This window comes from Oryzias latipes, chromosome 5 (genome assembly GCF_002234675.1).
Source record: "Oryzias latipes chromosome 5, ASM223467v1".
Classification (NCBI taxonomy): domain Eukaryota; kingdom Metazoa; phylum Chordata; class Actinopteri; order Beloniformes; family Adrianichthyidae; genus Oryzias; species Oryzias latipes.
The window spans coordinates 8,162,358-8,178,032 of NC_019863.2; the positions used below are offsets into that span (position 1 = coordinate 8,162,358).

At 41.0% G+C, this 15,675-nt stretch overlaps 2 protein-coding genes across 4 annotated transcripts; one reads left to right on the forward strand and one right to left on the reverse strand.

Moving 5' to 3' along the window:
- Positions 1-736: 736 nt before the first annotated feature.
- On the reverse strand, positions 737-2,844 carry tcta (T cell leukemia translocation altered). The gene is made up of 3 exons (XM_004068629.4): positions 2,480-2,844; positions 2,342-2,393; positions 737-1,031 (listed from the first exon to the last, which is right to left on the reverse strand). The coding sequence occupies exons 1-3, from the start codon at positions 2,688-2,690 to the stop codon at positions 989-991; spliced, it is 306 nt and encodes a 101-aa protein (XP_004068677.1). The 5' UTR covers positions 2,691-2,844; the 3' UTR covers positions 737-988.
- Positions 2,845-6,448: 3,604 nt separating this feature from the next.
- On the forward strand, positions 6,449-15,084 carry LOC101170997 (vacuolar fusion protein MON1 homolog B). 3 transcript variants are annotated; one of them, XM_020703121.2, is made up of 6 exons: positions 6,449-6,530; positions 7,162-7,256; positions 8,642-9,220; positions 9,514-10,306; positions 10,401-10,548; positions 13,824-15,084. In XM_020703121.2, exons 2-6 carry the CDS (start codon positions 7,178-7,180, stop codon positions 14,046-14,048), a joined length of 1,824 nt encoding a protein of 607 aa, XP_020558780.1. In that variant the 5' UTR covers positions 6,449-6,530; positions 7,162-7,177; the 3' UTR covers positions 14,049-15,084. The 3 variants fall into 3 exon arrangements, with proteins under 3 accessions (XP_020558780.1, XP_011473100.1, XP_020558781.1); XM_011474798.3 differs by lacking the exon at positions 6,449-6,530 and adding an exon at positions 6,537-6,649; XM_020703122.2 differs by lacking the exon at positions 6,449-6,530 and adding an exon at positions 6,688-6,706.
- Positions 15,085-15,675: the final 591 nt, after the last annotated feature.

Here is a 15,675-nt window from a genome sequence, read left to right on the forward strand (position 1 = left end):
ATGTGAAAGTAAAATGCTGCTTTTTTGATATGAGAAATAATGACAAATAAGATACAATTTCCTTTTTGATAAAGTTCAGTTTTTGACCACTTATAGGTTTTTATATTAAAAAGGCTCCAATGTGAAACCTCCAATTTTATTGATTTTTATAGCTAACTTGTTTCAACATGTTTGAATAGTTGCAGTTAAAAAAAACAAATCCTCTACAAAACAGTCATGCTTGATAAAAGGTTGATTCTGGTTTTGAAACAAAAAAGGAACTAAAAAAGTATTAAAATTTTTCTTTTTTACTTAAAAAAACAAATTGTGTATCAATGTCTTAGTTAATTTTAAAACACTAAAATACATGTTAATATATTTTTGTCACTATAAGAAGTAATAAGCTCAGTGAGAGAAGATTTTAGATTTAACAGGAATTTCGTGTAGTACATGTTTAAAAAAAACCACATAGTTCAAAGGCTATTTTACATTCCTACTACATGCTAATTACAAATGTAAGACGCATCAAAAGATGAACTGAATTCTGAAAAATATTTTTGAACTCTTACATTGTGTTTTTATAATCAAAAAACACAACACATCTCGCAAAAAATGTTTTGTTGATTATTAACTAACCTATTATTCTGCACCAAAAATACTGTTTCTGCCCCAGTATAATGTATTTTTTTCAAACACAATTTGTTCATCTACAACCCACTTTTATTCCATGCTGGTTTTCTAAAGTCAACCCACAAACTTTGCACAAAAATCACTTTAATGTATATCGAAACATGTCTCTGCAGTAACAACATGACCAGACGTAGCAAGCAAAACCAAGATTTGCACAAACTGTCCAGATATGTCTTTCCCTAGACCATATCCAACAAAGCCAAGCTTTATGGGAAAAATGGCCTTCATTTTTTCAATGAAAAATATTGAAGTAGGTTTGATGGCTTTGAAGTAAACCGTACAGTCTGTGTTCAGATTAAGTCCCATCATCTGTATCCTGTCAATCCCGGTGAGTCTTGAGATTGTCCCCAGCGTTACTTTCCCTGAGGCAAAAACAATGCAAACACAAACAGACAAAACGGTTAACAAAAATGAAATGATACATTAGCATGCACAAGCAAATTTTCTGTAAATTACAAAAGCAGCCAAACATCGTTACCAAACCAGTGTACCGTTACATCAAACATGTCCCGTCTGAGTCACAATTTGTTCATCTACAACCGATGAAAAGACACCATGTTTTCTTTAGAGTGGGTCTTTAAAGATCTACTGCAATGAAAGTCGTGTTTTTGGTGTATTTAACAAGATCTTGAGGCATTTTTCTGATGATGGTCAGCATATATAAACACCTTTAACCTCAAAATTGCATTTCTGAGTATTTCTTTATTCAAATCGTTGGGAATCAGGAGCAGACGTAGGTGCTACAGTCAGTGGGTCATGAGCTCCCTGCTCCGATTCCTTCTGATGCATCCGTGTACGTCTTTGTTTTCCTCGTCTGAGCTGGCATCTGGCTCTACGCTGTTTTTTTTTTTTGCACCAGAAATCTTACGTTGGAGAAGTGTGGGATTATAAACCAAAAGGAGAGAGTTTAGAGATTTGTCAGCAACAGTCACACCTACAACCCAGGTGAGTTTCTAATGAATTACTGCTGCTCTGTAGAAACGATGTCCTAAAAGACAACATTTCTTTTATTCACCATTATTTTGGCTAAAAAACAACAATCATTAAAATACCCCTGGGAACGCTTTCTAAATAGACCAAAAGATGATTGCAGTGGGACTTTAAATGACCTTTAGAACAAAGGGTACGGGTGCCGTTGGTAAAGCTGCAGTCAAATATTTGCAGCAATACTTGTGGATATTTAGCCTGTTTTTGGAGGAAAAAAAATAGGTTTCGTTTTTCAAATGGACATTTTTACTTTTTACATATTCGTGACTTTATAAATGTTACATTTACTAACTAAATAGTTAGTAAGCTAAATATTGAATTTAAATTTACATATTTTTTATGATTATATATTTAGTTTACAAACTAGATGTTTAGTTTGTAAACGTAATATTCAATTTGCAAGTTAAATATTTAGATCTCTTCTAAACATTTATTTTCTAAACTAAACATTTAAGCTTTGTAGCTAAAAATTTAATTTTTAAATAAATATTTAAGTCCAAATTAAATATATATATTTTAAACTAAATATTTAGTCTGGAGCTAAATGTTTAGCTTCGAACTAAATATGTATGTATGTGACAACAGTAAAAAGCGGCGTTTTTGTTGGCCACTACGACGTTCTTTTTTTAAGTCGCATTTCTTGGCGATTTATGAACCTTTTCGCTTGCCATAATAGAGTACCCACCAGCTGCTCAGGTGAGGAGACGCATCAGGTGTGCCTCCGTTCTGTCCACTTCCTAAATGTAAACACAAACAACAATAGACATTAACGAGGCTAGTAAGAAAAAAATTACAACACGACCAGGACCGCAAAATAACTCACCCTGTCGATAATACATGTTGTTTACTGTACTTCCATATATTTTCCATGCAAAGTGGATCGCAATCAGACTAAAAATTAACCAGCTGAGCAAGATTTTGAAAATAAATACTCTCATGTCGTTAGCCAGCCAGTCATCCACAAACTCGTAGAGGAACGACAGGCAGCTGTCAGCGATGCGGGACATGAACTCAAAATCCCACGGCTCCGCCATTCTGCTGGGTCATCGAGCTCGCGGTCCGCTTTTGAACTTTCTCCGTTTACCAATTCAATCAATTTTCAAAGGTAAGCAACATTTAATGCCCGTGGCACAGCTCATCGCCGTTACACAGGAAATGTCGTCATCAAGAGTGTAGCGCTCTAAATAGTCCGACCGGACTGATTGAATTGAAATCTACATTCCAGAGTTCCGTGATTGGTGGTATGTAAAGAACATTCTTAAAATCATAAATTGTGTATATTCTTGTAAAGAACTTTCAAGATTAAGGTTTGGATTTGAAGAAAAAAACGGTATTTTTGTGTTGAAAATATTTGAATAATTGACCATTTGGTTTGTGATTCCATGTACTTTAATAGTGTTTGGCATTTAATTTCTGGTGTTAAATTCTCTGTTCTCTGGTGACCTTAGGAAAAAAAATTTTTTTTTAAATTAAAAGATAAAACAAGAACAACAAACTGATGTAATTTAAAATACCAGTCTGTTCTATTTAGTTTTTAATGTAATAATAATCCTGGGAGAGTAAATAAAATTACATTAACCAAAAAAACAAAAAAAAAACAAACTACTTTAAATATTTCATTGGGAGGTTTTTTTAAACTCCAAATTAGTAAAATTCATGACCAAAAAACATCAATGACATTTTTTCACTTTTTTTTAAGTGAATAAGTTATATGCAAACCTTTAGTATTTATGCTTTTCTTTAAACATTATTGTGTGTCTTTGTTTTGGTATCTTTTCTCTTTTTTGATGATTCAATTCAATTCAATTTTATTTGTAAAGCCCAAAATCACAACAACAGTTGTCTCGATGGGCTTTGTGCGGATAGATGTAGAATAAAACATAAAATCTAAAGGATTGTGAACACACACACAATTCAACAGAAAGATTCTAAACTGAACTGACTAAACTAAACTGGACATCCCAGCCCTTTGACCGTCCTTCGCTGTAAATAAAAACTCCTAAAAAAAATGATTTGCGGAATAAAGAGGAAGAAACCTCAGGGTGCCCACATGAAGGAGGGATCCTCCCCCAGGACGCACAGGCCATGCCAGAACTCATAGAGAAGAATTAACTTATCTAACTCTACAACTACATATTTAAAGTCCAACAGATGAGGTTCATCCAGATGGAGTCGGGGTGGGGGGGCTGGGGGCGCGAAACGAGGCAGATGCAGGATCCACAGCCAAGTGCAGGAGCAGCAGTAGAGACGAGGTACACGGCCAGGTACAGGAGCATGATGTAACCAAGTTGTTTGCTATAACTGTTTTATTTCATGTGTATATGTTAACATGTTAACATTTGTAGTGTTCAATAAAAACTATCCATCCATTCATCCATTTTCTGAACCCGTTTTATCCCTTACGGGGTCAGGGACTTCAGACTTGAACCTCATCTTGCCCAAATAAGGCAAAAACATCAGTAACTAAACATCAAAATAGAACAAAGTGGTTGAAATGCGAAGGGGGATGCACTTGTCGTCCACTTCAGGAACACTTGGGGCCAACTTCTTAACTGTCCCCCATGCAGTGTCACCATGAGCCCTCACCAAATGTTCCCCCTCGTTTGGTTGGGGAGACCTTCCAAGAGCCCTTTGAATGGGTGAAAGTGCATGAGACATTGGGTCAGTCATTGCAGGCATAGGCAAAGTATAAGGTTTGAGTCTATCATGATGGACCACTTTGAATCTCTCTTGAATGGGATAGATAAGAGCAACTTCACCAACTGAAGCCAGCACATGTTCCCCCTGAAAAGGGCCCTTCCATGGAGGAGCAAGCTTTGAGCGACTCTCTAATGGACCCACGGCAAAGAGACAATGAGCAGAATCTTCATCATGATAGGGGTTCTGTTTCTCATGTGCCTCGGCTGTATAAAGTCTGGCTGTGCTGAAGGCGGCACCATTGAAGAGACATATGTTGGCTGGGACCCAGCACTCAGTGTAACTAACACACTGGTTGGGTTGAACATATCAGTTGGAACCTGAGCCTCTTGAGCATGTATAAGAGATAAAACAGAGTAAAAAGTGTGCTGGAGTGCTGGGTGGTGTTGTACGGAAAACACACGATTTTCAAAAATTCATCCCACTGACCTCCCTAAGACAAGAATATGACATGCAACTGATCAGAGTCCAATGAAGACGCCCCACTGCGCCACGGTGGTAGTGCGACCCTTTTACTTCCATCCTCTGACACAGTAACTGAAAAACTCAGCTCCAAACTGTCGGCCTTGGTCGATGCGAAGAACTTCAGGGACACTATGCACCAACACATAATCCTTAAAAAAACAATGGGGAACAGCCTGTGCAGTCTGGTTAGGCTGTCTTCTTTTAATAAAACATTTTTTGCCTCGAGAGGTCACTGGCAGCTCCAAAATATCTGCTGCCACACATTGGAAGGGCTGGTTGACAGGCGAGCACCCCATGGGCGCCTTGGGTTTGGGGGATCTGCGTGTTTGGACCACCCTAGTGCAGCAGCAGAAACCCTGACAATGACGAAACATTCACCTTACCCAAAGCAGAAGAAAGAGGCCGCAGAGACAATATGTCAGCATTTTCGTGCTGTGCTCAAATGGGTCAAACTCTAAGAGCCAACAACCCTGATATCACAAAGGGTCTTTGTCGATGGAAACTTTTCTGAGCCAAAGCAGGGGACGATACACAGTGTTGGTGGTAATGGCTGACAGGCCAACATAATACTTAAACTCACAAACGGCCCACACCACAGCCCACGGTTACCTGTCAAACGTAGACCACTGTTCCTGGGCTGTGTTGGAGCCTGACTAGCATGCTTCACCACCTGGTTCCAGACCCTGATCCAGGACTGGGCCAGCACAGCCCAAACAAAATGGTTAGATGCATTAGTGTAGATCCTGAAGGGAAGGGCACAGTTAAGTAAAGTCACTACAGAATCAGAGGCGAGAACCTTTGTCAGGTAATTGAAGGAGGCTTCACACTTTGGCACTCCATTCAAAGGGGACATTTTTATCTGCCAAGTGGTTAAGAGGAGCAGCACGCTCCCAAAAGTACTTCACAAATTGCCTGTAGAATGAGGACAAGCCCATAAAAGCCCTCACTTCTGATAGAGTGGTAGGCCAGCTTTTCAATTCGTTGGCGTTACATGGGTCAGATTGAAGGCCATCCCTAGAGATAACACGACCCAAGAGAACAACATGATTCCTGGCGAAATCAAACTTCTTAGAGTTGAGTTGCTGACTCCCACCATAGAGACATCCTCTCCATGCTTGCTGTCTTTCTGATGCTTCTGGGGCAGGAAACACACTCCAAGTTTCCTGGAAACGCAATGTATACCTGATAAATGGTGGCGATTGTGTTCAAATCTACACACAGACTAAGATTTACATCAAAATTTTTGACTCCTTGGTCTGTTAATAAATATGCATCTAAAAAAATCAAATACAACTAAAACCAGGTAATTTCACAGTTATCATAAACAAATCTGATGCTGCAGCTATAAAAATAACCTTAAAACAGATTTTGAAAAAAATTCTAAAACAAAAATTTCTACAAGTATATGTCTAACAAGGCGAACAAAAGTAAAAACAAATATAATTTTAAATTAAATAGTATCTTGCCATACCGGTCTTCTCCTGGTGGTATAATTTTTATAGCTGAGACAAGGTTTTTATAGAGTTTTTTATGCCTTTGGTTTTGAAAACATTATTGTTTGACTTTTAACTTTTATAGACGTGTTTATTGGCCCGTTTCGCTTTTTTTCTATTGGATTTCAGACCCTGTGGGGGCGGGACTATGTGACGCCACGAGCAGCCTGATTGGTCAGCTCTAGTCGACGTCAACAGCGGCTCCGGATGTCTGCTGGTGTAAGAGCAAAATAAGTGTTGTGCCTTTCATTCTTGACAGTTCTCTCGCTCCCGGGGCGTCCATGAAAGTTCGCGTAACAAGCTGGATACATCATTTAACGTTTCGACGTTACCCAACCGTAGGTTTGGTCCTTCACCGTCACCCGGTTCGCTTCCGAGGAGAACTCTTACCTACGGTAGCAGCGAGGCCGTGAAATTGATCTCTTTCGTTTGCTAGCAAAAGAGAGTTAGCCGCGGTCGAACTGGGTGCTGATCTTTTTCGGATTCCGTCTTCGTCCATCCATTGTGCGACTCTATCTGTCCCGGCTGGTAACTTTCTACTTCGCGCAGATGGTAAAATGTGTTCGCGGAGTTACTTAAAAACGAATACAACGGTTAATAAGTCCTTCGTTCTCAGTCATACAGAACACCCATGATGATGCACATAATTCGACACATCAGCTGCTGGAGCGGAGGCTGTAATCAAATTTAAATAATTCCCGTGTGTGCCGGATATCTGGGAGCTACTAGATCTCTTGGAGTCATGTGACAGAATGACGTCTCCAGAATCAGTGCTTCTTTTCATAGGATAGTTCAGACTCCTCAGGGACTTATGTGCATTCATGTTCATTCTGATTCTTTTTGTCTGTAGTAACTGGGATGTTATCATGGACGCAGACACTCTACAAGAGGGAGAAGAGCAGCCAATGAGGAACTGTGCTCCACCATCTGACAGCGAAGCACCTGGTAAATGAATGGACTGCTTGGTATTTATACCACAGTTTCTGTTTCCAGAATAACCTATTTGCATCCCTGAAAAAAAAAAATTTAGAGAAGCTACTTTTTTCAAAATATGCAGATTTGCACTTATTTTATTTTGTCACCAGCAACACTTGGGTTTCCTGCTTTTGATTGGAGCTTGGAGCCAAAATATACGCCGAACTCTTTAAAGTCCCACTCTGATCGTCTTTAGATCGTTTGGAAAAGTGTTCCCAGTGTTTTTTTTAATTAGGATGATGCCATTTTTAGCCTAAATCAAAAACCTGTGTAGTTTTCCTGGGAACATTTTCCACAGAGCAACAGGAGTTCATCAGAAATTCACCTCTAAGATTTGGGTGGGATAGGGCTGCACAATTACTCGCAAATGTATCGTAATCGCTATTTCAAGCTGTGCAATATCCATATCACAATAAATGGTAAACCTTAAATGTGCTAAAACAGTCTTATGGAAACTTGAACTATTTAATGAATTGAATAAATCCCTTTAAGCATTTGACCAATCAGACGGAGCCCTTCACGTTGTTGACCAATCGGATAGAGCTCTTCTATGTTAGATGTTGCCCTGGTAATTAGACGAAGGTCATTGGAGAAAAATTGCAGGAATTTTGACTCGTATTTAAATTAAACAGTTGCAGTGAAATAGAAATGATGTGTTTAGATGTTTTGCTATTTGTTCATTTATCGCAAGTTAAATGGTCATCGCAATATTGATCACTAATATCCCGAGGTTTCCTCATATCATGCAGCCCTAGGGTGGGACTATTAAGCCCGCCCCCATTTGCCATAATCTCTTTGTGTGCACTCTCTCCCGCTAACCTGAACCCCCTCACAACCCCAAGCTAACATTAAAAAGTGCATCAAAAGTGGTCAGAAACATTGGAGCTGTTCAGCCGAACAGTTTTGAGTCAAAATCCAGCTCGGACGAGGAAAACAAAGACGTACGTGGATCTATTTGTCTACAAGCGAATGCAGCAGAAGGGAGCAGAGCAGGAAGCTTGTGACTTGCCTTTATAGGTTTTATGTCACATCTACCAGCTTTTTTTTTAAAAGTCTTTTTTCCCCCATCTGCTTCTGATTCACAACAATTAAAAAAATTATAAGAAATAAAAATGCCTTCCACCATCAGAAAAATGCCACTAGAACGTGTTAAAAACACCAAAACCGGGATGCTCATTGAAGTGGCTCTTTAAACTGGGGGGGTGTATTTAAATGCACATTTGTTTTGTAGTTTTGCCTTGAATGTATTTTTGTAATTATCTGTATTCATGCATCTGTGTACGACTGTCTGCAGGAGTGTTCTGCTGTGTTTGAGATGATTTCCTGATCTCATATTTGTTTGGCTTTTGTTTTAGTTGGCATTTTGGCACCTTCCCTCCCCCTCTTGAGAAACCACACGACTCCAGAACCAACGGGGAGACATGACTTTGTTTCAGTTGACGAGGACCAGATCAGCAGCTTGGATCCGTCTGGTGACACAAAGGTGGAGCTCCATTCAGATGCCGGGCCGTCTTCAAAGTTAGACTCTGAGGAGACCGACAGCCCCTCGTGTCAGAGGAGCGTCTCCACCCCTCCATCCGGCAGAGAGGATGTTCCCACCGACCCCGACCAGAGTGACTCTGGGGAGTTTGTTGTCACGATGCTGGCCAAAGCCAAGCTAGAGGAGCAGGGCATCGGTGTAAAGGGCCGATCTTCTCCCTTAATCGAGGCAGGAATCCAGGAAGCGTCTGCGCTCGCATCCCATCGCGATGAGGACGTGACAGCCGACAGCTGGCGGCAGCACAGGAAGCACGTCTTTGTTCTTAGTGAGGCTGGCAAACCCATCTACTCGCGGTACGGCAGTGAGGAGGCGCTTTCCTCCACTATGGGAGTCATGATGGCGCTCGTGTCTTTTGTCCAAAGTGGAGATAATATTATTCGTTCTGTCTACACAGGTGAGAGCATTTCGGGATTCATATGTGTGTCCAAATGGTTTATTGAACATGATGGTTATGAAAAGGCTTCCATTTTTAGCATGAACAGATGTAAATGAAGAACAGACACATTAGGGCACTTCTTAGTTTTGTAAATATTGAATCAACCAACCAGCATCTTTTTATATACTTTTTGTGATGTAGACTCTGTCGAGGCGAGGATGAGAATGGATTAGCCATAGTTCAAAAGCTGCTGCTCGCTGGAGCAGTCTGCTTGATTGTCTAACTTTTCCTGGTGTCTCTCCCACCTCCAGAGGAGCACACGGTGGTGTTTCTGCAGAAAGGCCCCCTCGTGCTGGTGTGCGTCTCCAGCAGCTGTCAGTCCGAGCAGCAGCTTCGCGGAGAGCTCCTTTACGTGTACTACCAGATCATCAGCATGCTCACGCAGGCCAGCATTTCCCGCATCTTCGAGCACAAGAAGAACTACGACCTCAGACGACTCCTGGCCGGCTCAGAGAAGATCCTGGACGGTCTCCTCAACCTGGTGGACTCCGATCCCAGCTTTTTGCTTGCAGCGGTGCATTGCCTGCCCCTAGTGTCGTCTCTCAGGGACTCCCTCAGCCAGATCCTGCAGAAAGCCATCACGCCCAATTTGGTTTTCTCCATCCTCATTGCCAAGAACCAGCTGCTCACCATAGTCCAAGAAAAGACTGTGATCGAGGACGTGAGGCTGGAGCCGGCCGACGTTCACCTACTGCTTAACCTCATCGGAGCCTCGTCTGCCTTCCAGGCCGGAGAGATCTGGACTCCCATCTGCCTCCCTCTCTTTAACCCGGACTGTTACTTCTACGCATATATTTCTTATCTTGATCCCCCAGAATGCACTGTGTGTTTGCTGCTGCTTTCGACAGACAAGGAGGCTTTCTACGCTGTAGCTGAGTGCAAGAGGAAGATAGAGGAGGCCATGACAGCCCAGAACTCGCTAAGCCTCATCGCCAAAGCCCAGTCATACAGCGTGAGCCAGGTCGGCGTTTCCGACCTCCGGCATTTCATGTATAAACCCTTCGACGTGCCAGACAACTACCGGCAGCTCACTCAGTTCACCAGGTGTGTTGGTTTGAGCTTAAAAGAAACTGCTTTTGATTCTTAGACTATTTAGCTAACTCCCCATTTGACCACTTTCCACTTAATGTGCTTTTAGCCCGGAGATGGAGGCTCCTTACTGCAGCGACGAGGAGAAAATGCGTCTCCTGGATCTGTATCGGTACATGCACAGCCGCATTCACAGCACCTCACGGCCGCTCAAACTCATCTACCACGTCGCTGAGAAGGAAACCTTGCTGGCCTGGGTAGGAAACGTTCGGTTGATGCTGTTCATACAGACGCAAAGAAATTTAAAAAAGACAACCACAAATGTTTTGGAAAGAACAGTGAGCACATGTTCTCCTTTCATTTTCTGTTCATTTCGGAGCAGTTTTGTTTCCAATTCTTGTTAGAAATGTACATAAATGAGCGTAACACGGTGAGTTAGACACAGAAAACTGGTCAGAATATCGACAAAGCCTCTTAGTTAGATGTTTAAGCAGCATGTAATAAAAATGCCGGCCAAAAATATATTTGTACAGTCAAAACAAGTTTGGAGTGCATAGTTTTTTTTAAAGGGAAGGAGTTCTATTATACAGCAAATGAACTTTAAGATTTACAGCAGAAAACTACAAACCAGTAGGTTGAAAGCTGCTGACTTTGCTGATTCCTCCTGATGTTGGAAAAGAAGCAACTCCAGCAATAATAGTTATTCTACTGTTGGCATCTACATGGAGAAAACTGTTGTAAAATACATCTGTATGTAGCCTTAAGTATTAATTAATTCCTTCCCACGAAATAATAATTCATGTGATAAGTCATTCATAAACACGGATGTGAGCAATACTTGGATTTACAGCGGATACCTTTAAGTTTCTATCTGTGTATATCCCATTACAATGCATGGAAGACATGGAGGATGTTTAGAGATCGGATTTAAGAAAAAAAAACATTTTTTATGTTCTATAAAAGCATCGGTTATCACGTTTCCCTGTCCGGGTTCATTCACATCCCGACGCTCTTCATCCTGCCGCTAAAGCCGCTTTCCGCAGCTACATCCGTGTGACCCGCATTCTTTCAAGAGAGGGGAAAATAAAAACAAGAATCAAACTAGGGGATCTATTTATTATTGTCTCAATGAAAATAAGAAAAATATTTTTAGATTCAGGATGCCAGAGCTTGCTGCTTGCCCGTACCGCAGCTGCCTGGATGCCTGCGTGACAAGCAAACGGCTGTCACGCAGGCATCCACGCAGTTGGCTGGCCGGCAGACGGACAGTCGATGCGGTACGGGGTGTTGTACTTTAGGGTCGAACAGGAATAATAATATTCAGGACGTGCTGAGATAACTTGCCTTTTATTAAACTACTCGTTAGCAGTCACTTCACATCCAAAGCCTACATTCTTCGGACGTATTCCATCATGCTTCACACATATCCCATAATGCACCTCGACCAATCGACGTGTCCCTGTGAGTGAGGTCCATTCAAATACGACAGGATGAATGTACATCAGAATGTTACATGGGGAAGCAGCAAGCCATCTGTCTTTATGAATGATTTATCACATGAATAACTATTTCGTGGGAACAAATTTCTTCTTCTTTTTTTTTTTTTTTTTCACCTATCACGGGCTCCGTACATTTGGACTCATCAAAGGGCATTTTTTTAGTCAGCCAAATAGTCTGAACCGGGCTCTTTATACTGTAGCTTCTAGATCAGTGTTTTTCAACCAGTGTGGCGTGGGAAATTGCCCTCATTAACTGATCTAAAAAAAACAAAAAAACATTTTCCATCTCCAGGATTTCAGCTCTGTGTTCCTCCAAACAGGTCCTGATAAAACACTAAATAGTTAGAAATATGAAAGATCATAAAATACGTTTTTCTTTGTGTTTAATTTATTTTATTAAAGACACTTTGATAAGAATGACGGTAACGCGATTTAGCCACAGCTTCAGCTGTTTTTTGGAAAAGTTCCACCCCTTTAACTGTCTCCACCAATCATTCTTGGAGGCTTAATCACACGTCATCAGTCTGACCAATCAGTAGTGGTTAAAGTCTTCACTTCCTTGTTCTGATTCTGCTCATAAAGTCTCTCAGTTCTAACAAAAATACCAGCTAAAGCTCGTCTTTAGCGATGTAGCTTTCCACAGAGTCCGGTATCAGACCGTGGAACAAGTGAAGAAAACCATGAAGCTCAGAGAAGCGAGTCTATCTGCGTTCGGCGGCTGATTGCACTACATCTCCCATGATGCATTGGGTTAAAGTGACAGCATCTCAGCGCACAATGAATCTTTGTTGTTAAACGTCTTCAAACCACAACGAACACACATCAAACAGTTTTTAAATCTTCTAACTTAACTTTGATTCCATCTTTTAGAAAAAACAGCTGCAACTTCCAGCTTTTTCTGCCACAATTATCACAAAAATGCATGTGAGATTGCAGAGGGGCTGTAAATCAATACAGACTGAGTTTCTAATTTTTTTTTTTTTTTTTTTGGATGCTGGTGTGCCGCAGGATTTTTTTCAAGGTTAAAGTGTGCCGTGGCTCAAAAAAGGTTGAAAAACACTGATCTAGATAAAGTCACTCAGTGTTCTATAATTTTTCCTCCAATAATATTAGTTTTTGTGTGTGTGTGTGTGTGTGTGTGTGTGTGTGTGTGTGTGTGTGTGTGTGTGTGTGGGTGTGTGTGTGTGTGTGTGTGTGTGTGTGTGTGTGTGTGTGTGTGTGTGTGTGTGTGTGTGTGTGTGTGTGTGTGTGTGTGTGGGGGTGGGGGTGGGGGTGGGGGTGGGGGTGGGGGGGGTGGGGGTGGGGGTGGGGGTGGGGGTGGGGGTGTGGGTGTGGGTGTGTGTGGGTGTGTGTGTGTGTGTGTGTGTGTGGTTTTAACATGTTTTTTTCTAATGATGGAGTACAAAAAGTGAAAATTTCATTTTCTGCACATTTCTGTATTCAAATTGTTGTGAATCAGGAGCGGATGAAAAAACTGCCATCGGAAAAAGATGGGATATAGAAAATACAATTTTTGGTCCCTGCTCCACCCCAGTCATGACGACTGCTACACTGGTAATGTTAGGCCGGGGTGTGAGGGGCTGTAAGCCAGCAGGAGAGCACTGAGCAGAACGGATGGGTGACGGGATATCTAAGGAACTACTGCCGCTCTACAGAAACTATGTCCTTAAAAAATGATACAGGTTTTGGGTTTAAAACGGCATAATCATCATTAAAAGACCACTGGGAACCCCTTTTAAAATGGATTAAAAGCGGATTAGTACGGGACTTTTTTAGAACTCACATTCTGCGGAAAAGAAGAAACTGAAGGGATCATTTGAAAAAAAAAAAAATTTCAGATCTGAGTTAATGAAACATCCGTTAACTGTGGTTATACCAATGGATGAATCTGTTTTCAATGTTTGGTTTCAGAAGATTTAAAATAATGAAGGATCGAGCCTTGACATGGTTGCCTAGCTATCCTGGCGCATATGGAAGGTTTTACCACAAATGTTTTTAAAGGTCGTCTGGGATGTTTTTCTTCTTCACTCCAGGTAACCAGTAAATTTGAGCTGTACACCTGCTTCAACCCCCTGGTGACCAAAGCCTGCGCCATCACCGCCATCACCAAACTTCTAAGATGGATTAAGAAGGAGGAGGACCGCCTCTTCATCCGATACCCCCCAAAGTATTCCACTACTCCAAACCCCAGCAAGAGCTCTAAAAGCAGCAAATCGGAGCAGCAGGACTCTGCAGATAATGGCTTGTCTCTTCTGTAATAGCTTTCCCTCTTTCAAAAGTTATTTCTACACTGGCTCCAGTATATTTTTGAAGTTTTTTCCCCCCGAGGATTGTGGATTTTATAGACAATGTAGGTGAATCAGACACTACGTTTTACATTATTTAAGGAGGACTGGGATCTTTGAATCTCGTATTCTTTTACCTGAAAGACAAATGAGCTCTTTTACAGAAAAATCATGTGGGGGGTAAACACCGAAGTGATGTTTCAAGGTTATTTTATAACATGAAAAAGAGAGGATTTTCCTCACAGAGATAACGGTCATTGCAATTATTTATTGTTTATTTCACTGAAGAAGAAAAAAAAAAGCGTCTACCTTTTTACTCAAGTAATCTCATGCATTAACGTTTTAAAATATCTGCACAGTTCCTAACTACTGGTTATAGAAGTGGCTTGTTTTTGGGAACAGTATGAACTTGGAATCATGATGCTGTCTGGAGAGAGATAAGCCTTTAGAATGAGCTCACTCATCCCTTTAAAGGAATTAGAAAACATGACAGCATTTTATAGTCTTAACTCTCGTGGAACACGTTACCTTTTTGTGCAGAAAGGTTCCACGTTCAGATCCTCATTTTAGCAGTCTTCACCGTGTTCTCCACCATGGGTTCTGCAGATCAGGTGACCATTTAAAAACAAAATAAAACCTGGCTTACAAATGTAGCTTAATCCTTGTTTCTTCTCAGGCATTTTCTGTGGAAACTTGTAGAATTTGTGGTATCATGAAATAAATCCTGGGTTGTCCTGATGGAAAAACAAGCTTTTGAATCCAAGTTGGCTTACAGTTCATTTCTTTCTTTTATAGATGATAAAAAGGAAAGATGGCCGCTTATAACCAAAGGTCAGAATAATTCTATTGTGGTATTTATTTTAGTCTGACATGAAAAGTTGAACACAAATGTTTAGTTAGGAGTATTTGACCTTTTTACTTGATATGTAATTAGAGCTATAAATTAAATATACTTGAACACCTGACCTGTCTGCAGGGCAGGTGATGTGGTAAATCTAAGCATCGAAAATGTTCAATGAGTCTATGTCTGCATTCCCTCGCTACTCCCTAACCCACCCCCCCCCACCCCCCCCAAAAAAAAAAAATAAAACGAAACACTATGTGGTGCGGGACTTTCCAATGCCCTGGATTTCAACCCATTTTGTACACACGTTCACTATTCTTTTTCTTTAAACACCATTTACCAAAGTAAAAACTTAAAAAAACATGATCGCTTATACAAAGACTATGAATCCACTGTGTGCTGATGATGAAAACTTGGAAAAAGATATTCAAAATACTTGTTTTAACACAATGCATTGTTGTCTACATTTGTCAATCCAGTGAGAATCGATGCAAACTGGGTTTTTGCAGAGAATTGTGGGAAATTTCCAGCGCAATAGATTCTGGATGTGCATTCAAACACCCCTACAAAATGGCATTAGCCCTATATAGTGCACCAAGTTGTGAGTATTGACTATGTAAGAGAACTGGAATGAGTGACCCCTCCCCCCTAATGTTCCAAACAGGAAGTACCTGCTGCTTGGAGCCAGCAGGTACTTCCTGTTTGTACCCGCTGGCTCCAAGAAGCCAACATCCCACAGACTTCTACAGAGAGATA

Coding starts and splice junctions, on each gene's coding strand:
- LOC101170997 (XM_020703121.2), top strand. CDS start 7,178: ATGGACGCAGACACTCTACAAGAGGGAGAAGAGCAGCCAATGAGGAAC. Junction 9,221..9,513: donor TATTCGTTCTGTCTACACAG/GTGAGAGCATTT, acceptor TCCCACCTCCAG/AGGAGCACACGGTGGTGTTT. Junction 10,307..10,400: donor CAGCTCACTCAGTTCACCAG/GTGTGTTGGTTT, acceptor ATGTGCTTTTAG/CCCGGAGATGGAGGCTCCTT.
- tcta (XM_004068629.4), bottom strand. CDS start 2,690: ATGGCGGAGCCGTGGGATTTTGAGTTCATGTCCCGCATCGCTGACAGC. Junction 2,394..2,479: donor CAACATGTATTATCGACAGG/GTGAGTTATTTT, acceptor GTTTACATTTAG/GAAGTGGACAGAACGGAGGC. Junction 1,032..2,341: donor TCTCCTCACCTGAGCAGCTG/GTGGGTACTCTA, acceptor TTTTTGCCTCAG/GGAAAGTAACGCTGGGGACA.